A 22,418-nucleotide genomic window follows, 5' to 3' on the forward strand; every position below is an offset into this window, starting at 1 on the left:
TCTTCAAAGCAAACCGACAGTCTGAACCCTCAACTTTTCCGGTATTGTCTGCTAATCTTTCTTTGCGTCTTTAAAAAAAAAAAAAAAAAAAGAATGAATAGGAACGGCAGCACTGGGAGCAAGAAGGGACTTGCTCGCGATGGATTTCCCGCGGAATGTACATTTTTGGTCCAGCCCCCGCCGCGCGAGTTTTTAATAAGCGGTGATTATGGGAGTATTTATTTTCTTGCTAGAGTGTGGGAAGCAAACCTGTCGGTGCAGTACCTTTGTGAAATTGATTCAGCCCACCGTGGGTGAGTCAGTCATTCTTCAAATAAAAAAAATAAGAAACAAAGAGCAAAAGCACAAACAAGGAGAAACAAGGAAACAATGCAGCCCGACTAACGTCACGGCTTTCAACAAATATTAAAACTGCGTAAAAACATCAGTGCCATGTCAATATTTGCCTTCAATGGGATTGAACTCTTCCCGCTTCTCCTCAAAGCGAGGCGTCCGAATTTCGTTTTAATTTTCACGCAGATCTTGGGGGGTTGAGAGGGAAACCCCCGGCATGTTTGGAACATGAATCCCCCCCTGAGGGGAGCACAGGAGATCCAGTGTGTTCTCCGCTTTGCCAGGCAGACCGACCTTTTATCCTGCAGCGCGATCAAATGTTTCTGCATTTATAGGGGATCAGCTACATATCTTTCCATTCACTAATCCATAAATGAAAGATTAATATGATTAATATGACTTGCTCCTGGGTGGTGCACCCAGGCAAAGCACAAGCCCTTAACCCAGCAACGTTCTACACAATCTGGAACTGAATCTTGTCCATGCCAGTTCTGAAATGGGCATTTCAACTGAGAGGAGCCTATCAGTAAAGTTCATTTTTACATCTTTTATTTGTGTATTTTGCACAATTCATTTAATCTTTCACAAGACTTGCATTCCAATCTGCTTTGCATGCCAAACCTTCATGCCAAATATTTCTTCACTCTAAAACCGGGAAGTCATTAATTACCTTTATAGTTATAGTTAATATTGCCTGACTTTTGTATTATCCTACGCCCCTGGCGAATTTGTGCACTGTACAATTTCACAACACATATGCACATACATGTACAAAGTACAAAATTCAAACACAAATTAAAAATTTTTTGCAGCCTTTACAAATGGCCATTATAAGGTCTGAAATATTACTTTTCCCGTAGACAAATTAAATTATGTGAAAAATATCATTAAAAATATGTTTATGTGTGTGTGTCTGGTCGTATTTGTTTGTTTGAGTCTGTTTGTTTGTGTATCTGTGTGTGTGTGTGTGTGTGTGTGTGTGTGTGTGTGTGCGTGCACGCATATGCTTGTGTGCATGTGTGGGTGTGCGTATGCGAGTATACATGTGTGCTTGTGTGTGTCTATATGTGTTTGTGAGCTTATAATTGTGTGCATATGTGCATGTGTGTTTATTTGTTGTGCATGTGCAATGATTGACTATATTTTGCCAGTGTGTGAGGATTTGTTGGAGCAGCGATAGTGATTCGCTGATGTGGGCCAATCACAGGCACAGGAAATGCCTGACCTCGCACCCTCACAAATGCCCACAGCAGCCCACTTGTGTTAAAGGTGTAATCGGGAGCAATTAGAAACTGACAAGCAGGATACTGTCTGTACTGAGAGCCCTCAGCACTTCGCATTCCCTCCAGAGCTGCTTTGAAATCAGATTACACATTTTCCCCAAGTTTACAGTGACCCTAATGAGACATCAAAACGCAAGTGGAACGGTCGGTCAGTTACAGATATCTTTAATCAGAATTCCATGACTTGATGATGCAGTGACCTCTCCCAGATTGTTCAGTGGATTTGCCATCTATGTTGAATTACTTATAATTGAATTACTAAATAATTAATTATTAATTATATTCACACAACCATGTATACATTTATTAATTACAGAGCTGTATTCACAAAGGTTTTAGCTGCACCGAACAAAGGCTCTGTATCTTTTAACCCTTTAGCTTCCTTTATATTGCCCATGTCCTAATTTCAATAATCCAGTACGAGTGATGAAAGTTTCCTCGATTTTGACTGGACATGTAAGAAGAGTGAGAAAATAATGGCTGACTCTTCCTTGAGTCTGAGCTTCAGGCCTTCCTTCCTACAGATGTGCATTCCTTAAAAGGAATTCTTATTTATTGAACTCTACCTCAGATGGCATGACAGTTTGACTCGAAGTTGACCTCCTACGTGTCATGTCAACTCCAGTCAACTGTTAACTTTATTCTCTTCATAGAGGTAAACACCAGCGGGCATAACTTATCCATTGAGCTGCAATTCAACCAACTCCCATCTCAAAAATGCTTACTTCCTGGATAGTTTATTTATAGCCTTCATGTATGCATGATGTTGCTTGCAAAGAAATCGGTTAAGTCTGCTCAACCTGGCCCTGTTGTTGTGGAAACGCATTGCAGACGTGGAAACGTAGGAATGCTGCTTTCACACAGCCAGTCTTTCAGCTGAAATCCAAGCCACTGCTTGCAGAGTTCAAGAGTGTGAATGGGTATGTGAGCGCCCGCTGTGTCGCTGGAAGAATGGCAAATACCCTGATGTTAAACACAGTAAACTCTGTTAAACATATAGGTACAGATCTGAGGCATGGTGCAGGATCTTGTGCCCTTCTGAAGGTGGCCACAGCAGGACCTGAGCCAGGGAGGAAGGAAAAACAACGCCCACCTTGCCCTGTGGCCCCGCCCTATGGCCCTTTGGCCCTCACCCTATGGCCCTGTGGCTCCCACGCTATGGGCCTGTCCCATGGCCTTGTGGCCCCACCCTACGGCCCTGTGCCCCACCCTATGGCCTTGTGGCCCCACCCTACGGCCCTGCGCCCCACCCTATGGCCCTGCAGCCCCACCCTACGGACCGCAACCTGTGCGCTTGCTTCGTTGTGCTCATTTGGTTCTCATCTCATTGTGCATTTTGCTCCCTTAGGAAGACAGGACAGTCACAGACCAAGACTCAGAAAGAGAGGAAAAGAGGGGGTGAGGGAGAGAGAGAGATCACTCAGGAGGTCTGACCTTTGACATGCTGGGACGTCCCGAGAGGGAATGGCACCATGGTGAAAAAGTGAGCCTGCGAGGCATTTAAAAATGCGCGACCCAGTCGAGGCCTTCCTCCATGATGAATGAGATGTTAGCACAAACACAAATTAGCCCCTATAACAGGGAGACAGGTCTGAACTCTGACAGCCCTGAGCTCACTGATAAAGAGAGAGAGCGATAGACTGAAAGAGAGAGACTGAGAGAGAGAGGAAAGGAGCGAGTTCTAGGTTGACAGAACTGCAGTGCTGATGGTTTATCTTCTCTCATGGGCCAACATTCTCTCCCTGGATCCAGCAGCCAGCGTGGGCCTATGGGAGAGCAGAATTCCAGTGCCGGACAGAGTCATTTGTTATTCACAGGTCTCCTCTGAACCCCAGTGACTGTTTATACTTTGCTCACCCCTGCACGGTCACTATAAATAGCTGTTTGGTTCACAAGCTGATTCAGGAAAAGCCAATGTCCTTTTTATAGCCCCCTGCATGACACAGCACAAAGGGAGTTTTCAAACAACGTACCCCTCTGTCTCCTAGAAAACACATGTATTAGATTTGCTGGGAAGCAGGGGTCACACTCCTGTCAGTAATTGAAATGCAATTATGAATGAGCTAACATGATTACGGAGAGGGAGTGATTGAAAGGTGAATGCAGGTCTCTGATTCGCCCCGCTCCTGTCCCGCAGTGGAATTCCAGGGGTAATGAATCATGAATGGACGCTTCTTCAAACTGCGGAATGGACGAGCGGACAGGGAGGGAACTGAAGTGCGGCTTTTGTTTCGTGGGCTTGCTGGACCTTTACCGTGCTCTCCCCCACCCCTCCACCCACCACACTCCGCACACCCCACACCCCAATTCATCCCCATTTTTTGGGAAGAGCAGAAAAGTTATCTTTCTGACTCTGCCTACCGGTATCCCCGAGCCCCCATCCAAGAAAAATAAACACAAATGAGTCTTGTCAGTGAACCATTTGAACAAATTGCACATCCTGTATTGCAAATGAGCTGTGGCAAAGGAATGTGATGAGATGAATGTCAGAAATCCAGATGCCACTGCACGTTCCAGAAGCCTGAACCTTGGACCTGAAAGATCTAGCTTCTGAGCCAAGTTATCAGTCTTGATCTTGTATCCAGTGGAATTCTTGTGATCTAGTCTGAAGACACTCCCTGATGAGCTCCCATTTCATATTGGAACTCGATTTACATTTTGGAAATAACAGACAATTTCCATTCTATTTTTTCCCACATAATGGGTGACTACTGCACAAAGTATTTTGTAATTGCTCACACAGAATCAACTATGGCTATTACTACAATTTGAATATGATCAAATCAAAAATATAAAAAAATAAACCATTCAATTTGACTCTTTCAGAAAACACCAAAGACATAAAAATAATGAAGTAACGTTGTGTGGTTGTGCTCTGTATGCCTTGAGCGCACAGTAAAATGTTCAGTGTTGATTTAACCCTGGACATTTTACTGTGTGAAAAAGTGAATTGTATTGACTGTGCTGTCATCTAAAACACAAATTATATGTTAGTTATATGATAGTTTATCAGTGAATTTCTGCCTATATGTTTCAAATAAACCTTTATCTCATACTTTAGCAGGTTTCCCTGTTTGGAACATGCTTATATTCAAAAGCCCAACATATCATTACAGGGGAGTTATCAGCAGGGGAGTTGCACTGTGTGATGAGATGGGGATGTCCCTGCCAACTGAAACCCTCTCTCCCTGGGCAACTACAGTATATGGCCAATTACCCATAGGGCAGCTGGTTACCCTGGCAGAGTCAGATTCATTCCCGGGCCATAACTGCAGTCAACCAGTGGTTCAGCAAAGTGAGCACAAATGTTGTTTTATAAAGCTGTTTCCTATTTCACGTCTGTCCCCTGTAACCCCGATGAGGGCTACAGCTCATTGATCGATTCGCTGGCCTGGCCGTGTGCGTACGGCCTCCTGCACTGTCTGGGCTCCGGTGCAGGTTCTGTGGGGACGGCGGTGCAGATCAGCCTCGGTGTGGAGCCTCTGAATGCCTTTTTGTTGCTCTGAGACAGTTGTCACAGGAAGCAGTGGCAGGTGTGAGAGGACGAGCCGCCCCCTACGCTGCCTCCATGTTGAATGGTATCTTGATGAAGCAATACTAAGAGAATGTTCTCAGGGAGAAAAAAAAGAGAAGACAGAACGGTATCCTTGTGAATGTAGGTATCCTCTGATAAATATCTACTGGGACTTGGCAAGGGACCAAAGACAACAAACCGCCCGTGGGCCTCTAAAGATCCTTCAGGTTTGACTTGCTGGGTGATAATGGGAAATGAAAGATTTTGTGATTGGATGTGTGTTAGTGAGTGTGTCTGTGTTTGTGCGTTAACAGATGTGTCCACACATGCACATAACTGGGTGTGTGTGTTTATGTGTGTGTGTGTGTGTGTGTGTGTGTGTGTGTGCGTGTGTGTGTATGTATGTGTTATTGCCCCTCAGAATCTGGTGTCGGACTGATCTTGATTGATGATTCTTTTCCATCTGAAGGATCTGCAGAATCCATAAGTAGAATCCTCTTCTTCGAATAATGGTACTGAGAATCCAGGAACACTCTCCCTTTCCTTAAATACTGACATCTTTGTCAACATTTTTTCCTGGAAAGTCCATTGCTACGTAGATGAGTTGAATAATCAGACCAAATGATCCCTGCGAATCAAGACCTTCGAGAATGAGCGGACAATAAAAGCTAAACGCTGAACATTGATAAGTGGAAGCGTACTGTAGCCTCACAGGTTTGGGGGTATTTGTTTGGGTGAGATCGGCGAGAGCAGCGTGCTGCAATCATGCTGCTTTCGATAAATGAACTGGAACGCCCTGACCACATAGCAGGGGCTGACTCACATATCACAACACAGTGGTCGCACATTAAATGTCAGTGTGTTTTACAAGGTTGCATAATGTCATTCATGTTACTAGAATTCTGCAGGGTTGCTTTTTTTCATGGTGGATTATCGTAGGCCATGTATCGTAGTGCATTTGAAGGCAAGTACACAGCCATGTAGTTTTACGTTTATATTTTTTTTCAAAAAGATTTTTCATCTAATGAGCACTGCAAGTAAAGCCAAACTACTGAAAATAGTAAAATTTTCTACAGTTTTTATTTGTGTGTGTCAAACCTAGTCATGCTATTTTGCTGTTTGTCTGGCAAAAGGACTTTGATAACCTCAAAGCCAGAACACGTAATCATCCTCATATGCTCTCAGCAATTATAATAAAGATTCATTTCCCTCCTGAAAAAGCTCATTCTAACGTTCACATTCATACATTCACAGTCCCTCCAGCTTCTTCTACAGCAACACAGTGCGTATGCTGGCTTTCTGATATGGCAGATAAGCGCCTAAACCTGTTACACTGTGACACAGGTGCAGCGTTGTCAGGAAATTCTGCTGTTTACACATTCCTCCAAAAACGTATTTTGTTTGCTCGCCCACATCTTTTTTGCAATGCGTTTTGAAGTTTGCATTTTAAGGCGGAGCCGGAACCGTATCGACAAAATGGCGCGATGTTCTCTCACCCCTCTCCTCGTGGCTCTGGAACTGAGGCATGTCAGAAGGGTTTATTGTGAATGAGTATTTTCAGTGTCCTGCATTGCTGTGAAAACTCTTCATAAGTCTTCATTCAGGAGGGATGCCACTGTGTGTATTGACTCAGAAGTAATCATGGCTCTAGTCTTCAGTGACCCTCAGATTTCAGTTACTGCACCAGGCTTGTTTGAAAACATAGGAAGAACATTCTTATAGTACAATTCGACACATTCGATTCTGATTGGCCCGTATTGATATGTATTGGTTGTCAAATGCACCGCATTTCTGTTTGAATGATGCACCCTTGCATGGGCTGAGATCTGTTGAGGTTGTTTCTTACAGCTCACAACTGGCACCAGGACCATTCCATTCCCTGAAATCTTGGTGTTTTAGAACTGCACGCATATGCTGTGTCCAAGTCATCTCCGATTTCCACATTCCATCCTGGCATGGCATTGAATTTTGTCACAGGAGGTGAGGGAAGGCATTTTATCTAATCAGGCTTTCCTGGGATGGTCTAATCTACTCAACCTCGTAGACTGCCTGGGAGAGTCATGATTTGTAGCGCAATAAAACAGAAAGGAGTGTTTACCCTCTAGACAAACGAGCATGTGTGATTTCATGAAGGATTGTTGCTCTGTAATGGCCCAACCATGGTACCATATATTATTGTTATCGTTCATTGTATTTCCCACTTTAATCCTGTTATTGATTAATTTATGATTGTGCTTGTTAATGGCTCGATCATTTTTTTCCCCCAGTGTGTATTTATCCGACCGTGTGGCATCGGGATCTTTCTGCGCAGTTCTAGCTGCGAGACAAAGTGCGTGTGCTGATTGACTGATTTATTGAATCTTTTATTGCTATTATTATGCAAAGGATGGGAGGGGTGGGAACGCATACAGGGCGTTTATCGTGGGCACGGTTGACACTCACTCTGGCTGTCTTTACCCCTGACTGCTCGGGCTGGATTACACCACAGCAATCACAGGCCGCTGACAGGTTCCTCTGGCGCTCACACAAAGCACATTCCAGTCATAATGACCTCTCCTCCCCTGCAAATTAACCCAAACACCGTCACTGGCCAGGGCTGCCCAGATACAACGCGACAGGAGGTTTTCTCCAATCCGGACTGACGTCGCCCGAGCAATCGATTGCCTCTGCTTCTTTAAAGGCCTCACTCGTGGAGACCTTAACCACTTTATCCTTGGACATCCACAAGGCGCATGTGACCTGCCGATCACAGCTAGAGCAACAAAACAGGGACCTCGGTCCTCTCCTTTATCTTTTTCTTTCCTCGTTCATTTTCTTTCTTTCTTTCTTTTGTTCTTTCTTTCTTCCTTTCTTTCTTTCTTTTTTCTTTCTTCTTCCTCCTTCTCTTTTTTCCTGCTCTTCTCCTTGTGTTTCCAGCTTCCTCGCGGTCTCTCTCAGCTGTTCCCCTCCGCGCTGGCTGCCCGACTCTGAGCTTGCGCTGTTATGGGTTCATTGGGCTGGTATGCGGCAGGAATCTTTGGATCAAGGTAATTTCACACTGTTCAGCATTTTCCCAGGCCGCTACGCCTCCCCTCACCTTTCTGCCACTCAGAAGATGAGATAGCGAGCAACACATGCTGCCATTAAACACACTGGGCCCCCCGTACCACCCCCCAACCCCACCCGCCCACCCCCCAGGCCCCAGGCCCAGGGCTGACACAGCCAGTGGGGCAAGGAATCGACTTGAAAGATAGGGGCCATAAATTCCAAGTTTGACACTTCAGTTTCCCAAAAGGACGGTGTTATACCGGCCTGAGTGTGGGACCGTGCTGCAAATTCATGCTGAGTGTGGTAATAATCATAAGGGGAATTTGATTTTCTGATTGCAGTTTTCAGAGATTCCTTTGGAAAAGGGTGGGGGGGGGGGGGGGGTTGGGGGGTGTGCCTACCAGCTTAGCTTTCCCACCACACGAGAGAAGCTGCTGAAGAGGCAATATATTTGTGTGGGTAACATGAAAACACATTTTCCACACTTTAATAATGTGTAGAGTCATGTGGAATGTGCAGAACATTTCTGCAGGACAACCACAGCGATGTTTCTCTGACTTTCCTCTAGTTCTCTCTCTCTCTCTCTCTCTCTCTCATTTTAATCGTTTTTAGTTCCATTAGTCTTTTTTGTTTCCAAAGACAGTTGACGGCTTAATTGATTTGACATACATGGCCCCTCCCTGCTTACACATAGAAGTTGATTTCTGTCTGGCATCTTATTCAGGGTGGCTCTTATTGCTTTTGGCAGGGTGAATTGGGATCTTATCCTCCGATGTGGATTTTCTTGCCACAGGTGTATGCCGCAAGAAAATGATAGCTAGCCCGCTGTAAAAATGAAAAAGAACATCTGGCAACCATGGGAAATTTCACAGTGATGTCACAATGTATTGAGAGACCAAGAATGCCATTGGTCCCCCCTCTGCTCATGACACAAAACAGACGTTATTATTAAACAGATGATTGACTCCATATTCCTAACATGGGAAGTTCTGTTTTCCCTTCCATTGATTCAGAAACATTCCAACTTTTGGAAGTTACAAAACAGTTTCAATGGATGTTCAAAACACTAGAAACTCTTGTTACTGCCTAGAGCCTCCTGTCTATAAGAAAAACAGAAGACAGAAAAAAAGCAGGACTTGACCATCTGGTTAGCCTGTTGCAATATCTGTGGTCATAGGTCACTCAGGCTATGTACAGACACATTTTTAAAACATGTCACACATCTCTTTGCTCCATTGTACAGCTTCCTCAGTCACCTCCTTAAAGCTAGATAATGACAAGATGTCAAGATGAGAGGCCATATTGGTCTGTGGGCTGAACATGGCACTGGGAAAATTGTATTTGGCAAACTCATATTTCTCGCAATCCCTATCTGAAGTGAATTGGTTTAACCTAAGACTGGCGGCCGATTTTAAGCTCTGTGTGTGTGTATGCATGTGTGTGTGTGTGTGTGTGCACACCTGTGGGTGTGCATGCATGTGTGTGTGTGTGTGTGTGTGTAAACATATAGGTTCCATGGCATGTTTGTGAAGGCATGCATGGTGTGTGCAGCATGTGGAAGACACACATGAACGCACGGCTTATTCTGAACGTTTTCTTCTTCTGGTTGATCGGCAGCAGGTGGTCACAGCGAGGACTGGATGGCCAATGGCAGATTGTTTTTCATTGTCTCATTTCCACGCTAATAGCGCGAGCAATTGTGTCATGCAAATATTTATCCTCTGTTGCATGCGTCCTGTTGATGACAGTTGATGTTTGAATGTGTTTTGTGGTTACGGTTATTCTCACGCTTCTGTTTTGGCTGATTCCGACGTGGCTGCCTTCGAGCGGCATCCCAGAGCATCTGGAAATTGCCCCAGCTTCTGAGGCGAACCCCTCTCTCCACCTGCCGTGGGTGCACCTGCAGAGTCGTCTCCGCTTCCCTCAGCACTTCCTGTCCCAATTTCTTCACGGCGCCTTTTTTTTTTTCTCCGCCTTGGGCGCTGAGCGGTCCACCGTGACAGGCTGGTGACTTCCGTAGGCGTTTCCTGGCGGCTTCCCTCTCGCAGAGTGCTCGCTCAAAGTTGAAATACGTCCAACGGGCTGAGCTTCTAGACATTCCAGCGTCCTGCAGTTGAGCAGCGCATGACACAATCACTGACTTCTCTGGACAAGTCTATGGCCTTGCTCGCTCCAGTCGGTGGATGCAACGATTTACGATGCAGTTTGTTGGATGAATCATGCTGCGGAGCGTGCATGATTCATTCCCCTCGGAATGACAAAAATGGTGCACCGTCCACAGTGATGCAACAATCCACTTTACCTGCCGCGTTTCTGAAAGACGCCTGGAAATCCGACACAACACAGTTCAGCGTGTTTTCAGTTTTTGTTTTTGAATCAATAAAAACACAGGCGATAAAGACCCCCATTCAGTTAGGATGAGCTACTTCCATAACTAAGCAGCTTAAAAGGAATCTCCCTTTAAGTGAAAAGGGATCCTGCTAACCACAACATTCTTGCAGACCAAAACAATTTTTTCGAGGCATATTCTGTTCTCATAACAGCTCAGCAGTCTCTTCTGAGTGAAACGCATGTTCCATATTTCTGTTTGGGCTGTGGTGCTGATTGTGCAAAAAATATATATTTAAAAAAAGGGAAATCATGATGTCATCCCACCCACTCACTCTCCCTCTCTCATGATTCTTGCTCCCAAGAATCAAGAGATGATTGGAGGATCCCAATGTTCAGTATGCAGTGCAGCAATAACAAATAACTCTGCTCTGGTGTATTAAGTACACCTTTTAAGAAGAGAAGAACATTTTGTATTAATTTGTATATTATTTATTTATTACATTTATCTGACATGGAAAATGCACTATAATCAGCATTTACACACATACATCTAAGTAAAAGTGCCAGAATTCTCAAAATTTCATGTGTACAACCTGATATTTGTGCTCACTAACAAGGAACAAACAAGGCACTGAATTGACTGCAGAGGCGGTGAGTGAGTAGCTGCACCAAGCAAACTGGCTCGGGAATTTGACCAGAACAAAAAGAGTCAACACCCCTGCTCTTTCAAGGAGTGTCATGGGATATCCAATGACTATGGGAAGTCGGTACTTCTGTTTAATGTCTCATCCAAAAGACAACGCTTTTGAAGCACAGTATCCCCGCCGCTCCATTGGGGCATTGTATTGCATAACGTAAGTTCCCATCTCTGCCAGACCAGGGCCCAGCCCAGTGAGCCTATGAGCTAGTGGTGATGCAGCAAGGGGATGGAAGATTAATGAGATCTTAATAAGAAACCAACAGGAAAGTAAGCCAGGGGCGCCCATGCACTGGTAAAAATGATCCAAACATCAGGCCAGTTTATATCCTTCTCTTAGACAGAGAGTCATGTTTAGGCAGTGAAATTATGGCACAAAGGCTATGGTGCAAAGTCATGGAACTGTAGGTTACAGATTTAACTGCAGACCCTATTATCTTTAGTTCTTTATGCTGGATTCAGTTTTTTAGGGTTTTCTTTTTTTGAATGGCCACTGCACCTATAGTGCTGTCAAAGATACAATGCAAGTTCCCTGTGTTTACATTGAATCCAACCCTGCATTTTCACCTGTCCTTCCCTCTGTAAAATGCCCGGGCACACGTTGGGTCTCGCCCGTATCTTTCCCCGTGAATTCTGCGAACCTAACCCTAAACCAGGTGGAAGTCTTCGGGTGTTTTTTTTTCTTTTTCTTCCGGAGAGCAGTGGTTGAACTCACCAACGGAGTCAGGAGGGTATATTTTGTGCGATTGAATTCTTGAGGGGGTACAGAACCTGCCCCTTTCAAAAGGCCTTGCATTCTGGACCAAGGCCCCCTCCAACAATGTCTTTGTTCACAATCTCACTTGTCTTGCAAAGGAAGGGAGGGATAGAAAAAAAAACGGGCTGTTGTGTGGTATCAGCAAACAGCTGCTGCACGAGTGATGAAGTCAAGGGCTGCCGATAGGGAACATGGGAAAATACTGGAGAAGGGAGGGGCAGGGGTGTCCGGACACAACAGCAGCTCAGCTGCCCTACACACACACGCACACACCCACACACACACACACACACACACACACGCACACACCCACACACACATACACACACACACACACACATACACACAGAAATACGCACACGCACGCACGCACGCACGCACGCACGCACACACGCACGCACGCACGCACGCACGCACACACACGCACACATATATACACACACACATATACACACACAAATACACACACACACACACACACAAATACACACACGCACGCACGCACGCACACACATACACACACACACACACACACACACATATACACACACACACGCACGCATGCACACACATGCACACATATACACACACACACACATATACACACACAAATACACACACGCACATGCACACGCACACGTACACGCACACGCACACGCACACATATATACACACACACACGCAAATGTGCTGTTGTGTTTAGAAGTGAGAAACAAACCGAAAACCTACACTAAGTATCTTCTGTGGGGGCAAGGAGGAAATATTTACGCTCCTGAGCAGGGAGAGACCCCAAGGTAACGCTCCTTCTGCGGTGTGCTGGGACCAAATTTTGACGAGTGCGTGAAAGGTTATTGGTCGAGTTCAAAAGGCCGGGTCAAGCATGCAAAAGGAGGGGGGTTAAAAAAAAGGTAAATGAATAGCAGACTCAGTGCCCCTCTGTTGGCCATGAGCTCCACTGGTCCACTGCAGACATCCGTCTGTGCGATGCACACTCAAAGAGACCCATGTGCTTGTACAGTATCGTACAGTATCTCCAATTGGTGACCTTATTGTCTTTCAGTTTTTTTTTGTTGATACTTTACATTACCTGATTATAACAGCTTTGGTGTCTGTTATTATCAAGTTCTGTGGCTTTAAGGGATGATATTATAACAGGTAATAGACTTAATAACCATTAACACTATTTATTACCTATTTAACTGTGTAATTAATACTTAATAGAAGTTTCCAAGAAACATACTTTCGTCTTGGGCATGGATGTGATCTTGAAAATCTTCCACGGTGGCACAGAAGTATGCTTACTGTATATATATAAATTTTGCTATTGTTGCAAAACTTGTATTGTATTATGAATGTAATCCTATTGTAACTACCCCTTTAACAGTAGACAGTACTTACCTTTCATCTACACAGAAGCATTTTCCACACAGTCACAACTGCTCACTTCAGCGGACAATAAAACTGTTCTTCCATTGCTGTTTCATTTTACAGAGTTAACGAGATAAGAGTTTAGTTTAAAGAATTTGGGAGGGTATCTGGGCAGGAACAATGTCTGAGGGAGGTTTGTAATTCCAGTGATGTGTTCCTTTAAACCAAGCTACAGTTCTGTAAAAGACCAAATGATAGAAGTAAAACATTTCCCCCTTTGGCTCATTCCAATAAAATTGCAGGTGGTCATAAGGTCTGGTCTGGTTTTAAATAGCGGTGTATCTCACCCCAAATACCCTATTTGGTGATGCACTGGTTATGTGTATACTATATTTTTTCTTCCCAAATTTGACCAGTTAGGGAGATTAGATTACTAGGGATTATATTACCAGGGAAAAGTGAGCATTAAATGGAAAATGAAACTATGGTAATACATGGCAAACAATAAAATGTGTTTTCATCCATTGCTGAATACAGATACAGATCATTTACAGATACAGATAGTTTTGTCCCTGTAATAGAGAAACTCATAATTCATAACTCACAGAGAAAATGTCATAATTATGTAAGGCATAATCCTTTCACTGGTGGTTTGAATCATGGTACCCGCAACAGTCAGTGGCAAACAGTCCAAAATACGCCAGTCTTTTGTGTGTCACAGTGAGGTGAAATTCATGCTGAGTGGTTTTTACAGTAAACCAAACAGCACAATAAACAGATCTCCCTGTGTGTTAAGCTGATTCTGAATGAAACCATTAAAATAATTAAAGACAATTAGAAAGCAATTGTGGTTGTACAGCTCAGTATTAAATCCCAACATCAATATCTGGTTTAAAAAAGCGGACAATCCTAATTGCTTGCACAAGTCACACTTTTGAACTGTGAAATTGAGCCCTTATGCAGAGTAGGCTATAGGATATGTTTGTTTATCAGTGAGGAGTCCTATGTGTTATCTTTGAACACTCAGCTGAAGACAGCTCACCTGTTGAAGTTAACTTCAAATAGAAAATGGCAGCTGCAGGTATAAGCTCAGAAGAACAGAGGAGCAACATTAGCACAAACCACTGAGAGAGTTTAACTGTTGTCAAAGTCCTGATCTGATTCACATCATCCCTTTATAGTGATGTGCAATGTGTACGTTGCGCTCTGTTCCTAAGTTGAAAACGATGAGGTCGGTCTCTTGTTATTGACTGGTGCTCTGTTGACGTTGCCTAGAGGCATGATGGGTGAGATCAACGGGAGTGCTAATGCGAGAAGCTAATAGGTCAGCCCTTACTGGTCATTTAAAAATCATCCCCAAAATCACCGGAGGTCAGATTTAAGGCAGCTGGGCTTGTGACAGGTAGCAGTTGCTATCTTGTCATCTGGTAATCAGGTTAGTAACTCATGCCAACTTTGCCACTGACCGGTGTTTTGCGACACCGCTGTCCAGAAAAAAAAGTGTTTGAACTGGGCGAAGGCATCCATATGTCTTCTTCCCTTTGTCCTTTTGCATCATTTAAAAACAGGTTTCGCTTCCATCCATGCTTATGGACGTTGTGTTCTTGGTCACCATGTGAACTAATATTGTGACAGTGTGACATGACTAAGGGAACACTCAACAGTCACTACCTCACACACTCAAAGGGAACACTCAACAGTCAAACTGACATCATATGTGATGCCATTTTCTCTACAGGACGTCGTGTTCACGTCAGTTTCCACAGATCCTTATCTATGCTGATTATTCTGTAGTCTTATTATATGAATAAACAAATGATGCTCTCTGGGTAAAAATGTATTTTGAATAAAAAATGCTGAATAAAAAGCATCATTCTAATGAGAAAGCTGTCAGTGCAAATAATGAATCAATGAATGCTTGGTTTCCTGAATGAATGAATGAATGCTTGATTTCTTGAATGAATGAATGAATGAATGACTGAGAGAATGAATGAATAGCAATTTCAAGCCACAAACATCTTCCCTAATGTAACTAAATGAACACATTAAGCCATTAAGGTACAGAATGAAGGAACTGCGAAGCATGGTAAGCTTTAAGAAGTGACATCATTTTTGTATGGCATGTCATTTCACTCAGGGAAAGACCTTGCGGGTGCGTGTAGAGTCCTGGAGGGGGAAAGATGGACTGTGGCGCAGTGTGAACTGATGTTTGGAAAGGGCGTGCTGTGCCCAGGTCTGAAAACCCCTTAACAGTGGGTGTGTCAACACACAGGACCCTCCTTTCTAATTAAAGCTGATTATTCAATAGCAATCTAATTTGAGTCGAACCGCTGATGCATTACGTGAAGTACAGTACTGAATGGGGAGGTTTTATCTTTTGTCCTCCAGCACTGACATCTCCATTTGCTCAAGCAAGAAATACATTGAAATTGTGTAGTGGTTCTATGATTTTTTTTTTTTGAATTTTGAATTATAAAAAAGATATGCTGTTTATATGAAAAGCTTTTCGGCAATTTAGCAAGCCTAAGTTATGGTAGATGGTGAGCTTCAAAGCAGTTTCAGGCAGACATGTTTTTGTTGCTTAAAGTGTGGTGATATGCAAGGTTCAAAACATACCTTGCATTTTGGATGGTTGACAAGATGATTAGATGATTTTACATTGATTTTTTGACAGATGAGGGGGGCATTTTTGTATGTTTTTTTTTTTTTTTGGTTTTTTTTGTTCAGTGGCCAGAATTGTTGAAACAAGAGCACTCTCAGAAATTCACCAATATAAGCAAATATATTCATATTTTTGTAAAAATGTTCTCCAGGAAGTTATATTTTCTGGAATTGACTCGATTGAGAGGTTCAATTAGTGTCATTATTGTCAGAAAGATAGAAGCCTATAGTCTTTGAAATAAATTAATTTAAATAATCTGTATCCACATTTTTATTTCTATAACCAATTTGTGTAGGCTATTGTATGAAGGAATAATGGATTCTCCAAAATCTGTTTTAATGACTCCTAATGGCATAATGATTTCCTTGGTACATGATATACTTCAATATTTTATTAAATACATATTCCATGTTCTTTATTTATTCTATCCAGCCTATGTGCACTTTTTAATTAAAAAAAAATCTTACTATCAAATCTTGCTTCAATTATTATTATTTTTATTTTTATCAATGAGTACAACCTCGAGACTGTAAAAATAAATTGATTGTGAACTATAAAAATAGGCTATTAATAAAACTGACCAACAAAGAATTATACCTCCCTGCAATTATATAGTTATGCTTATAATGGAAAATAACTATACAACTCTTTGTATTTGTAATTTACTAATGGAAGAACAACAATAATATCTGTTTTTTTCTGTGCAACAGTCAGTTTTCCCTTGCAGCTGCTTTAGGCTATTTTTATCTGCAGGTGTGTTGCAGATCTGGAGTGAAGTAGCTACATCAATGTGTTTTTGTTTGTCAAATTTTTCAAATTTTACCAGTTGCCCATACGTGACCTGTTTTTCCAAAACCAGCTTTAACAAAGCCAAATTAACTGTCAAAGCATTTTCTATTTTTAGAATACCTTTTTGTATGTGTGTGTATCTAGAATATTTCATTCACTTTTGTGCCATATTTAAAATGAGAGAAAGCATAACAGTATTATCAAGAATCTAGCATTTGCAAATATGCATTTGAAGAAAAAACACACAGTTAAAACGTATATTAAAAATAAATAAGTTTATTTTACTGCTAGGTCAATTACAAGACATTTACCCAAATTTACTTAATAAAATTGACTGAATGGGATCAGGGGACAGGGGGAAATGTATAACAGCCTACAATGATGAAATCACAATACGATTTATCTTTTTAAAACTTTTTATTTGTTTTTCAAAAACTTCCATTAATTCTTTTTTTTTTTTTTTTTTTTTTTCTGGGTTCAACATAAAGTTGCTTTCAGTTATCTGAAAACAATTAAATTACATTTAAAGTTAATATAGCTCTGAAGATTAGGGACTTAAAAGAATAAAACCGGTAATCAAGATAAAAATTTTGTTATACGCATTACTCCCCAATAGCAATTGTTTGAGATCCTCATTCTAATAACGGTTCAATTCAGGTACCCTCTAGCAAATGAGTCGCTATTAGTCACACTGCGCGTGCTGAAGAATGGAGAGTAGAACTATGTAAAACAACAGTACGAGTTTAAGCATCAGGAAGAATTAAGTCAGACTACACAACGTGCCAGATAAGGAATTCAATTAAACAAAACGTGCATCTGGCTTATCCTTCTTTTTCATAATCTTACTGAGAATGTAGGCTAATATGTACGAAGCCCAATGACTAATTTTAAGTGAAACACCTGTCTGGAAATGTCGGGTTGGAGGACGACTGGATGTAAGCAGTTTAAATGAAGGCTAAACGTATCTTGAAATGGTTAAACTGTCCAATGGTAGTAGCTGAGACTGACATGCACCTTGCTATTTCGGGAATGCGCCCTTAAAATTTCCCCCACGATTTGACCGGCAAAATGTTCGATGACGTCATTTGTCCGCGAAAACCCAGCGTGCGTGAGTGCTGTCTTTGGGGGACAGTTGGGATTCAAATCGCGATGAAATAATAGAAAGCCAAATTTTCAGTCACCGCATATTATTTTAAAACTACAATAGTCGTTTAACCATAGCAGGGTAATTCGTCACGCATCTCTTATGGGTAGCATAATATATATATTAATTCCAGTATGAGACATGCTGCTTAAGGGAATACCCTCTGGTTAGAATAAACGGCTTGCTTTAGTTTAAGAACTTAGTTTACACATTAATGTTGAAAGGTAACCAAACATTCCCTTTTATTTAATTTTATTTCGATGGCAGCTGTTCGTTTACATTGCTGACACTACAGAGTGTCATTTAACCCCAGTTGCTCATATCTGAAGTAGATGCGCTTAACTTTTTTTCCTGGCGGGGGACAACATATGGCACACTTTTCTCTTTGTGCCTAGACTGTTAAACATCTGTTGTCCCAGAAATGTCATTAAATATGAAAAAACAACAAAATGTGATGCCCCTGGCACGTGCTCGGACAGTAGGCTAGCCTATAACAATAGGATAGACAGTGGTGTAGATAAACTGAAGAAAGCAAAAAAAAAAAAAAACATTATCTGAACAAGTTATTAAGAAGAGACAGATAAATGGGCACCTGGGACTTTCAAACGGGACTTTCTCCACATACAGTGACCCATATGCAGCATGTTGCGCGCCCACGGGATCTTACCGCATGCTCCTTCAAGTTATAGGAAGCCACCCCAGTTTAATTCCAGACAAAATGATGATAATAAATAAATAATGATGGCGGTATGCTCTGTGCGTACTTCCATTACTGCTTCTTGCTTACATGTCTACCCAGCCCGCATTCAAGTTTTAGACAATATTGTGCGCCTCATTTTTTTATAGAAAATTTTACGGAACCGCAATGATTGGCGCAGCACCTTTCTGGTTCTGAGTTGCCAGTGGTAGTGTGGGGAGAGGACTTAGTAATACCGTTACACGATTAGGAGAAAAGAATTAAGGGAACTTTTAAGAATATCAGTACCAAATAAGTGAGCTGTGAATGTGAGAGGGTGATTTTAATTTCAAAAAAGATTTCAAAGGAAAAAGTATAAATTAAATTAAAGCCGGAAGTGATCAAACAATCTATCGCGTATTAGCCTACTTATATTTTTATCCACTGGGCAGCCTTGTAAATTCTTGAATGCGAATCATTTTTAAACATATTCATATCCACTGTAAAACTACAATAACAGTATTTAAATCAGAAAACAGTTAATACAAAGTTTAGAACACCTTAATTGACCGCAAATAACATAAACTGAGCTTGCTGCCTGTTTCCCTCGAATTTTTTCAAAATAATGGTTAAAGTCATAGTTCAAGATATGGATTGATAACGAAGTTAGAGGTTACTTTTCACATTACATTGACATTGGAGACTTGAATGCCGTGTTTTATTTTAATGCGATTGACGATCATAAACAGTTAAAAATAGCCAATGCCTATTATTTCAAGTGTATCCACTTCACCCTAATTTAGATTTTTTTTTTTAACTTCTGAATCCTTAATAACATGTAAACAACTGCTTCAGCTTTCTCTTACTCTATTCATGTTTGTATACAAATCATAACGTGTTTGAACTTTTTTATATTATTAAACTACTTAGCAATTAGCTCCGAATTGTTTTTGACGCAGTTTGGGGGGGGTTTTCCGATGAAGGCTACATTTTCTTTCTCTTAAGTCTAAATCGTTTAAAAGCTAAATCTACTTAGGGTTTTACTTCTCGTTTTATTATCTTCATGCGTAGGACTGCACGGTATTATGCGCACACGGATCTGGTGATTGATAAAGTGCCAATGATGGGTGGCCCTTCCTGCCGCAGAGGAGGAATGCTTGTAAAGAACTATAGAAGTCTGCCCAGTAACAATCCGCGTGCCTTGGTCGCGCGCAGAAGAACTATTGGCTATGCAAATTCTGACAAAGGGGAGGAAACAATCTAGAAACAAAACTGCTTTAAAGAGACATTTTCCACTTCTCTCAGAAGTGTGTAAGCAGTCGCTCAGTCACTTTTGCCGTTGTTTGTAAATGACAATAGCCTACTTTTGCATTTCCAGTTGTGTCCAGGTATATCAGCGCTCTGTGCAGTGTAGTTTTTCTGAGGCATGTGGCGTTTTCCTAAATCTTGAATCCGGGCGCATGGCATAACACGTGCAGCACATTTGAAAAGCTGCATTCTTGCCTAACATTATAACTAGTCAGTGCACCTTTCCTCCCTAGATTGCATTGGGATTTCTATAAGCGTTTTTCACTTATGGGTCTTAGAATAGGCTGCGCATAGGCTACTACGTCCACTTAAGATAGTTTAAGTTGCGAATGTAGATATATATTCTGTCTCTATCTGGTCTCCCTAGCCTGAGTAGCCTATAAAATCCACACGAGAAAGTCAATGAAACGTCTATATTGCCAATATATACTCTTTATAATCATAATTTGAGGTTCAGGTAAAATCGTCATTTCAGCACGATGGATCGCTTTGCTGTGCTGTCACTGCAACGCGAGCTTATAGTTTCCTAGAAAGCTATCGGCTTCAGACCACAAGCGCGGCTGGTATATAAAAGATAGCTCTAGTGCTGGGGGTGGGGATGTAAGCAGAAGTAGTTTAATAATGATTACATTAAAAAATAGCATCAATTAAAAAGTGATGTGCCCGTAATTCTTTGCAGCAGTCAGGTTAAAAAAGGAAAACGGAGGATAGCGACTCCAAGAATGGATCACGTCACATTTTTATAGATTTTTTAAAGACCAAATGAAGTTTTTATGCAGCCACTTAAGTCAAAGCAACTGTACCCAACCCCACCCCAAACACACATATACCACCAATATAGCTAAAGAATGACCTCTTTGTTTTTCGACACTTATGCATCTCAGAATTATGACATATCAAAATTTGTTCATTTGCAATCAAATGTTCTAACCCCTGAGCTCTGGCTTTCTTTTATGTAATTTTATTACATTTTTATTTAATTTACTCGCACGCTCGCGCGCACGCGAGTGTTCCCTCTCTGTGTGCGATTGAGCATCTGTGCGCAAGACACTATGAGTGTGTGTATGTGTGTGTGTGTGTGTGTGGGGGGGGGGGGGGTCGTTTAGTTTAAACAATTAATATTATATCCGCAAGGTGTAATTTATTTCCCTGTACGAGGCCTCCTGGTTCCTTATTAGCTTACCGAACAAGAACGAGAAGAAAAAAATGTTTGATGTGTGCATGCTACGTCTAGCCGACTGTTCTACATAATGAGATCTGCTGTGAGAGGCTTGCGTCACTTGGTCAGCATTAAGCAGGGTTGAAAGCTAGCTAGAGGAAAGTAGAAGCGAAGAGAAAGTTCGCAAGGGGAGACAGGACTACTGGACAGCCCTGCAGTCTCACTTATGTGTTTCCCAAAAAGGCTTTGCTTCCAGTTGCATTGCATCTTCTTTTGCTATTCTATACATATTTTTTAACATTCTAAGAGGGTTTGAAAAGGAAACACCTCCCTAGAACAATCATGGAACAACTTCTTTGCCTCGAAATGGACACCGTCCTAAGAGCCCGTCCCGATCCGAATCTTCTCTTTGATGACAGGGTTTTACAGAGCCTGTTAACCATCGAAGAAAGGTTTCTGCCACAGTTTTCGTATTTTAAATGTGTCCAGAAGGATATTCAACCTTTCATGCGAAGAATGGTTGCAACTTGGATGCTAGAGGTTTGTACCGACAGCCGCGTTTAACTCTGCATTTCCGTGCCCACACCTCCTTTCTAAATCTTCTAAACTGTTTTTTCCCCTCTCATCCCGTCTTTATTGCATACCGAGAGGGAATAAGCTGTTCTTTTTCTCATTTCCGACTATACATTCCTGTTTTGGTGAAACGATGTATTTTAAAAAATATTTTCAAAGCTATTTTAGGAGCGAGTCGATTGTGTTTCTTCGAAACAGTGAACACATGATTACGAATGTAAGATAATGGATAGGATAAAAGCTTGCTTATGAGATAATTACATTTGCCTGATTTAGAAAAGGTGCTTTGAGTTAAGATGCTGTTTGTTTTTTTCGTTTAAATATTTCCATGCACACGTATGCCGTTTACTACGTATCCTTGTTCCATAATATAGACTAACTGTAACGCCATGTTGGTTTTTCGGCAAGTATCACAGCATTTTCCGAAGACTTTTTAGTCACATAAACAACCATAACAGCTCTCAAAATATACATGTGCGAATAGATCAACGTTTGCTCTGCACATTCCTTGTGAAAATCTACGCAGGAAATGTAGTGAATATTTTGTATATTTTTTTCAAAGTATTTGTTCACGGAAGGGCGCGGGCCCTAGTCCTGCTCTGCTCAGCCCTCTTTTCTAAATCCGTTAGCAAAGAATTAAGTTTGATAATTAACAACCCCTTAAACATTTCCTCTTGGAAACGTTCGGAAAACAAAAACGACCCATTAAGCTTTATTTTCATGTGTAAATTGTTCATTTTACTTATCGTATGGATTTTAAACAATTTTTCGAAATAATTATTTGAACCTGCCGGTGA

The 22,418-nt window shown here is 41.7% G+C and overlaps 1 protein-coding gene across 4 annotated transcripts in view; it reads left to right on the forward strand.

The window, feature by feature from the left end:
* ccnd2a (cyclin D2, a) overlaps positions 1 to 22,418 on the forward strand; it is a 167,409-nt gene that overhangs the window by 118,993 nt on the left and 25,998 nt on the right. For 3 of the 4 annotated variants that reach the window (XR_004766162.1, XR_004766163.1, XM_035426111.1), the window contains exon 1: positions 21,024 to 21,588. The exons of the other annotated variant lie outside the window; for it this stretch is intronic. Coding sequence is in view for 1 of the 3 variants with exons in the window: in XM_035426111.1 (XP_035282002.1) it covers positions 21,391 to 21,588 (198 nt within the window). In the remaining 2 variants the exon portion in view is untranslated. Of the gene's footprint in view, positions 1 to 21,023; positions 21,589 to 22,418 lie in introns of those variants that run through there. 4 annotated transcript variants of the gene reach the window in all.

Source organism: Anguilla anguilla, chromosome 7, assembly GCF_013347855.1.
Source record: "Anguilla anguilla isolate fAngAng1 chromosome 7, fAngAng1.pri, whole genome shotgun sequence".
Classification (NCBI taxonomy): domain Eukaryota; kingdom Metazoa; phylum Chordata; class Actinopteri; order Anguilliformes; family Anguillidae; genus Anguilla; species Anguilla anguilla.